Below are 7,182 nucleotides of genomic sequence, written 5' to 3' on the forward strand. Positions count from 1 at the left end.
TCCCCGCAGGGGCCGCCGCCGGCCGGCCGGAGCCCCAGGCTGCAAACCCGGCCGCTGTCGGGGGCGTCACGCAGGAGCGCGAACCGCGGGACGGATTCGCCCGCCGCGGCCGCTGGGGGAGCTCCTGGGCAGCCGCAGCGCCCTCCCCCAGCAAGCCCCGCAGTTCCGCCTCTCTCCTCTCCTGATTGGCTGCAGTGGGAGAAACGCTCGTGGTGATTGGCTGCTATTTTTTAATACAGCTACACGGAGCTGCGATTGGCTCTGCCGAGGCTCCTCTGTGCGACGATTGGCCGCAATGGCAGGAGCTGGGCGGGCAGTCGGGCCGCCGATTGGCTGTCGCGGGGGCTGGTCCCGCCCCGAGGCGCTGCGATAGGCCGGCGGGGCGCGGCGCGGGCGCTCTCGGTGGCTTGTGGCGGTGATGGCGGCCGGGTGCGGGGCGCTGGCCGCGGGGGCGCTGCCGGCGTTGCCGCCGCTGTCGGTGCCGGGCGTGCCCGAGCTGAAGCCGCTGACCCGCTATGAGGCCATGCGGCTCGGGCCGGGCTGGAGCCACTCGTGCCACGCCATGCTGTACGCACCCAACCCGGGCATGCTCTTCGGCCGCATCCCGCTGCGCTACGCCGTGCTGGTGAGGCCGGGCCGGGCGGGCGCGGGGCCCCGGACTGCGGCCGAGGCGGGGACCCCGAGTGGTCCGGGCGCGGGGCAGCTGCTGGGCTGCGCGCGGGGCCGGCCGGACATGACGGGCGAGGCGGCTGCTCTAGGGCCGACAGGGGCTCGCTCCCAGGCTTTCCCCCAGGCGTGGGGCCCGCGGGACCGGCGCCGTGGCTTTTTCAGGCTGCGAGGGAGCCCGCAGTGTCAAACCCGCTAGCGGTGTCCTGAAGAGGCGGGAAGGGAGGCTGAGGGCACAGCTGGCCTGGGAGGAGTTGACGGGGCAGTGTCACGTCGCCCGGGTAACCAGGAGCAGCTGGCAGCGGAGTTGCTGTTGGGGTTCATCACTTGCTTCCTGTTAGCCTGAGTGGGGCCATTTGGGCCGAGAGCTGGCACCGGGCCCTGTGCTTGGGGCTCGTTTTGCAAGGACAGTGTTTGGAAGTTAGGTTGTGCTGAAGCTAGGGAGGCTGCAAAACCTTTTGGGTTAAGCTGCAGGCTGTCTTGTGCTTTGTTTGCCTCAATCCCCCTTTCTCTTGAGAAGCTTGTTATGGTGGTGAGTGTCCAGCTCTGGCTGAGGAAACCTTCTCCTCTCCCACCAGGTCTCTGGGGCTGTTGGCCATGCCCCTTTAACACAATGCGCCTCTATTGCAGATGCAGATGCGATTTGACGGACTACTGGGCTTTCCTGGGGGGTTCGTGGATCGCCGTTACTGGTCCCTGGAGGACGGTCTGAATCGGGTGCTGGGCTTAGGTTTGGGCTGTGTGCGCCTGACGGAAGCTGACTATCTGTGCTCGCACCTGACAGAGGGGCCACATCGTGTGGTGGCACACTTCTACGCCAGGCAGGTGACCCTGGAGGAGCTGCACGCCGTCGAGATCAACGCGGTGCATTCCCGAGACCACGGGCTGGAGGTGGGGTGTCAGGGAGTTCTGAGAACTAGCGCCCTGGGCCGGGTCTGCCGGGCTGCTGACCGTTGCAGCTGGGCGGGGGAATGCACCGCATTTAACAGCCACTTGTGGCAAGTGCTGTGCACTGCCGGGTGGTTATCCTGAGTTGTAAATCTTGGCTGTTCTGCAAGGCAGTCCTGTTTCCCTGTTAGTGGTGAGGATTGTGTCTCTGACATAGGCTTGGGGAGTTTTTGGCCACTTGGATCTGTCACTTGGCTCCTTTCTGTGGTGGTCATCTGCTCTACCCCAAACTGGACTCAGAGTGTAGATAAGTTGGCAAGAGGTAGACAGAGACGCACTTCCTTTGGGGAATTTGGTGCTGCAGGATCTTTGGGAAGGTAGGAGCTCTTGTGCCAGGTTACCTAATTCCTCTGATGCAGAGCACAGATAGTGAAGAATCCTAAGGCCACTCTGGATAGGACACTGCCATCTGCCAGGGAATAGTGTGTGTGCACTGTCTCCCCTTGGCATGGACCCCTGTTGAGGGTGACACAAAAATGAACAGTGGTATTCTTGTGGAATGGTAGATAGGGTGAGACATGGATCTAAAGAAGGTAGGATATTCCCGGCAGCAGTGGGGGTACTCCTGGGATGTTGGACAGTGGTAGTGGGCAGTGTGGTGGGGCTAATGGTCATGGGTGAAGCTGTGGGACTCATCCTGGAGGGCTAGGGGAGCTTGGGTGTGGTGCTGGGGGATAAGCAGTGGTGCTCAGTGGCAGGGGATGGTACATGGAGAAGTCAGGTGAAGACTAGAAGGGTTGGGTGTGCTATGATGCTTGGGCACGGGAAGTATGGGGCATTATTTGGGTTTGAACTGAAGGTGAGGGCATTCTGTGGTTTGGGGGACAGGGTGGGGCATCTTGGGGGATGCTCTGTGGAGGTGCTAGAATGAGGGATGGGTGCTGGGCTGTGGGATGGTGGTGCTAGCAGCTACTGGGGTGGTGTGCACAGGGCAAAATGTGGCAGTGGGGCAAAATGTGGCAGTGGCTTTGGTGTTGGGTGAGGAGTGCCGTTTGTGTTACTCAATTGTGTTGCTGTGCTGTTGCAGGTGATGGGGATGGTCCGCGTTCCCTTGTACACCCAGAAGGACCGCATGGGTGGGCTCCCAAACTTCCTGGGCAACTCCTTCATTGGGACCGCTAAGTTCCAGCTGCTCTTTGCCCTGAAGGTCTTGAATATGGTACCAGAGGAAAAGCTGGCAGAGGCAGTGGCTGCCACACAGAAGCCAAAGAAGCCAGCGATGGAGCCTGCAGCAGCACCTGTGGCTGTGCCAGCAAACCAGCCGGTAGCCAGGCCAACCAATGAGCTGACATCTGAGCCAGCTGCTGAATCTGTGGCTGAGCCAGCAGCTGCATTGACCACTGTGTCTGTGGCTGAGCCAACGGCTGTATCTGTGGCTGAGCCAGCTGCTGAGGCTGAGCCAGTGGCAGTGCCGGTGGCTGTAGCTGTGACCATGCCTGGGCCAGCAACTGTGCCGGCTGCGGAGTCAGTGGCTGAATCAGCAGCAATGTCCATAGCTGAGCTGGGGGCTGAACCAGCAGCCAAGCGCATGGCCGAGCCAGCAGTGTTGTCCTCGATTGAATCGGCGGCAGTATCTGTGGCTGCAGCAACAAATGAGCTGGCAGCTGAGCCCATGGCTGAGTGATGCTGGTTTTGTTTGTGGTTTCATTAAACTGGGAGAGCAGATTGGAGACTGTTCTTCTAACTTTCCAAGTTGTTGCTGCCCAAGCGACTCCACCTTAGAGTTGTCTGGACAGGGAGGGATCAGATTTGCCTGAAGCAGTGGAAAAGCTGTTCTTTAAAAGCCAATACACTATACCAAGCTGTCCAGATCAATATTAACATCCCCCAACCCCTCCCTCCTGTGGAGTCCCTGAGCTTATACTATGGCTCTGACCCTTAGAACAACGCTTTGACTTAACAGGGACACGTTTGCTCATTTTAGGTCCCAGTTTAGGAATTTTTGTTTTTGTTTTTTAAATGAACGGAAACACATTGCTTTTAAATTTTTTCCAATAGGGTTTTTAAAGCCCCCCCGCTGCTATGCTGCAGACTTAGCCACAGCTGCATTGCACTGGGCAGCAGTGAACAACAAAGCAGTCCTCATTGAAAAGAGCTGCAGATGCAACACTGCCATCAACCCAGGGAGCTGCCTTCTGCTTGGTGTCTTGCAGTGTACCTAGAGCTCCCACTTGGTAATAGGGGGATCATGGGGAGGATGGATCTCTTTCCAGCTAACATAAAAATCTTGAGTGGCTTAGCTGTGGGTCACCATGAGTGCGTACAGGAAGGGCAGGGGTATTGGCTTTGCATATGGAGATTGTGTGGGAGAAAGAAAATGAAATAAATGGCTTTGCTGAGCCCCTTTTCAGGTGTGATCTTTCGTGCAAGAAAGTAGCAGAGTATGAGTAGTGCTATTCCTACTAGTGCATGTGGGCTTTGAGGTGATTTGTGCCATTCTCCTAAAGGGTGTGGGGAATGATCATACACCCCAGTGTCTGCAGCTGGGTGGATTAGAACAGCCAGTACTTGCCCTTTGCTGAGCTGTCAGGATGGCCTTCTCTGTGCAGGTTACTGTAGCATGATGTTGTGTAGTGGCTGGTGTTAGCACACTAATTAGAGCCCTCCCACCCCTCCTTGTCCCATACCCAAGCATCTCTTCTTCAGCTGATCACTAATCAAACTAAAGGTTTGGTGGGATCTCAGCATACATCTGTTTTGTATAGCTTATAGAACATTTGGGTTGGAAGGGACATCTAGTCCAATCCCCTGCTCAAAGCAGGACCATCCCCCAACTAGATCATCCCAGCCAGAGCTTTGTCTAGCTGGATCTTGCAAACCTCCAGGGATGGAGATTTTACCACCTCTCTGTGTAACTTGTTCCAGTGTCTTGCTACCCTCCTAGGGAGAAGATTCTTCCTAATATCTAACATAAACTTCCCTTGCTGCAACTTGAGACTGTTGTTCTTTGATCTGTTATCTGCCACCACTCAGAACAGTCTAGCTCTGTCCTCGTTTGAGCGCCCCCTTCAGGTAGTTGAAGCTGCTATTAAATCCCCCCCTAAGTCTTCTCTTCTCTAGACTAAATAAGCCCAGTTTCCTCAGCCTGTCCCCAAGTAGTGTGCCCCAGCCCTCTAATCATTTTTATTGCCCTCTGCTGGATTCTTTCCAATTTGTCCACATTCTTTGTGTAGTGGGGGCCCAAAACTGAACACAGTACTTTCCTTGTAGTGTTCACCTGGCTGACTGTAATTCAGCCTGCTTAAGGGCTGAGTTTGGGTAAGCTGCAAAAACGTAGGAGCATTCAGGCTCCTTATACATGTTAGCTCTTGATTTGCTTGGCCGTGCATAGGATCATATGAAAGTAAGGTTGGAAGGGACCTCACAAGGTCTAGTCTACCCCTGCTCGAGGCAGGACCATCCCTGACCAAACTATCCCAACCCAGTGTCAGTTTAACTTGCTCTTGAAAATTTTAAAGGCTGGAGGAATAGGAATAGAAATTTTAAAGGAATAGGCTACCTACAGAACTGTGCAATCTTTGACCACCCTCATAGTCTGAAAGTTCTTTGTAATCTCCAGCCTAATTTTTCCCCCGCTGTACTTGGGGCCATTGCTCTAGGCCCGTCATAGAATCACAGAAGTAAGGTCGGAAGGGACCTTGAAGATCTTCAAGTCTGACCCCCTGCCTGGGCATGAGAGAAAATCAGGCTCAAATGACTCCAGCCAGGTAGGCATCAAGCCTCTTCTTAAAGACCCCCAGGGTAGGAGCCAGCACCACTTCCCCTGGAAGTTGGTTCCAGATCCTAGCCATCCTAACTGTGAAGTAGTTCTTACAGATGTCTAATCTAAACCTCCTCTCCAACATCGTGTGGCCGTTATTCCTTGTTATGCCAGGGAGGACCTACAATCACAGAAAATCCATCTCCATCCTTTATAGAATCACCCTTTAGGTATTGGGAGATTTATCAAGTCCCTTTTAGTCTTCTCTTCTTCAGAATAAATAATCCTAGTTCCTTCACCTTTTCCTCAAAAGTGGACCCTAATCATTTTTGCTGTTCTGTGATGGACTTTCTAATCTGTCCACATTTTTTGAAGTGTGGGGCCCCAAACAACACAGTACTTCAGGTGAAGTTTCACCAGTGATGAATAGAGTGGAAAAATCACTTCCCTTGATTTGCAGGCGACTGTCCTGTTGAAACAACTCATGCTGTTGCCTTTTTTGCAATAAGAGCATACTTTTGGCTAATGGTCTGCTGTACCCCCCACATCCTTTCTGCAGTACTGCAACCTAGCCAATCACTCCCCAGTTTATTTGTTCATGAAGTTATTGTATCCCAAGTGCAGGACTTTGCGCTTGTCGTTGAATCTCACCTGATTGTGGACTGTTTCTTCAGTCTGTTCAGGTCATTCTGGATCCTAGCCCTGCAGTCCATAGTGTCTGCAATTCTACCCGACTTCATGTTGTCAGCAAATTTGCTAAACAGGCACTCAATCCCATCATCAAAAACACAAACAAAGATATTAATACTAGACCCAGGACAGGCCTCTGAGGAACCCCACTTGATGCCCCCTCTGAGCTAGACATTGAGCCATTAACGATTACATGTTGAGTATAATGAACTGTTATGCATCTACCTTACAACACTTTTGTCTAGTTTGTATTTCCTTATCTTGTTAATCAGAATGTCATGACAGACTTTCAAAATGCCTTGACTTCAGGAAGGCTATCGCATCCATGGCTCTTCCCTATATGTGCTCCCCACCCACAGAGCCTGTCACCTTCCCATAAAAGGAACTCTAGTATTCAGACATCACTTGCTTTTGTGAATCCGTGATGGCTGTCCCAGATCCCCTTGTTCTCCTTTAGGTGCTTCACAGGGGATTCCTTGAGGGCCTGCTCCATTATCTTCCCAGGTAACGAGGTCAGGCTGAATAGTCCAAGGACCTGGATCTTTCTCTTTCCCTTTCTTAAAGATGGGTGCCATGTTTGCCATTTTCCAGTCATCTGGGAGCTCACCCAACCTCCATGAGTCCTCACAGAGGATTACTGATAATGCTGACATTATCTCAGCCAGTTCTTTCAGTAACCTAAGATGCATCCCATCTATCCCTGTAGACTTGAAAGCACCAACTTCTCTCAGTGATCTTTAACCTGTTCTGCCTTCCTTCCCTGTCTTTGCTGCCAACTGCACTCATCATCTGGTAGCTGCCCTGTTTGTGAAAAGTGAAGTAAAAAATAGGGGTGCACTGATAAAGATTTTCTTGGCTGATACCGATAGCTGATTATTAACCAACCATGGTGGCTGATGCCTATCTGATAACTGATGTAGTTTAAAATGCAAGGCATCTTGAAGTGCTGATAATTTTTTTTTTTTTTTTGGCATGCTCCAGCAGCTTCCTGCATCACGTGTATCAGAGTCCTGGCACTTAAAAATGGCAGCAGGGGCTCTTGAACTAAAGCTTATTCAGTGAGCTTCAGTTCAAGTGCCACCACCACCACTTTTAAGCGTGGGGATGCTTTAAGTGGAGCACAGCTGAGTGGGGTGAGGGCTAGGTGGGCTGCATGCTGTGTGCTTGGGGCTCTCTGC

General features: G+C 52.9%; 2 protein-coding genes across 2 annotated transcripts in view; one reads left to right on the top strand and one right to left on the bottom strand.

The window, feature by feature from the left end:
- Positions 1 to 6,109, bottom strand: part of LOC109313459 (forkhead box protein J1-B-like) — a 15,129-nt gene extending 9,020 nt beyond the window's left edge. Inside the window, exon 1 of the mRNA XM_019540043.1 lies at positions 6,105 to 6,109. The gene's annotated coding sequence lies outside the window, so the exon portion shown is untranslated. The remainder of the gene's footprint in view (positions 1 to 6,104) is intronic.
- Positions 411 to 3,953, top strand: NUDT16L1 (nudix hydrolase 16 like 1). Its single transcript, XM_019540044.1, has 3 exons — positions 411 to 625; positions 1,297 to 1,557; positions 2,642 to 3,953. The coding sequence occupies exons 1-3, from the start codon at positions 419 to 421 to the stop codon at positions 3,236 to 3,238; spliced, it is 1,065 nt and encodes a 354-aa protein (XP_019395589.1). The 5' UTR covers positions 411 to 418; the 3' UTR covers positions 3,239 to 3,953.
- Positions 6,110 to 7,182: the final 1,073 nt, after the last annotated feature.

This window comes from Crocodylus porosus, unplaced genomic scaffold (assembly GCF_001723895.1).
Source record: "Crocodylus porosus isolate Cpor-Errol unplaced genomic scaffold, CroPor_comp1, whole genome shotgun sequence".
NCBI classification, from domain to species: Eukaryota; Metazoa; Chordata; order Crocodylia; family Crocodylidae; genus Crocodylus; species Crocodylus porosus.

Bases quoted from the DNA above. Each gene is read 5' to 3' on its own strand.
- NUDT16L1 (XM_019540044.1), top strand. From the start codon at position 419: ATGGCGGCCGGGTGCGGGGCGCTGGCCGCGGGGGCGCTGCCGGCGTTG. The intron at 626-1,296 runs GTGAGGCCGGGC...CCTCTATTGCAG, and splicing joins CGCTGCGCTACGCCGTGCTG to ATGCAGATGCGATTTGACGG. The intron at 1,558-2,641 runs GTGGGGTGTCAG...GTGCTGTTGCAG, and splicing joins CCCGAGACCACGGGCTGGAG to GTGATGGGGATGGTCCGCGT.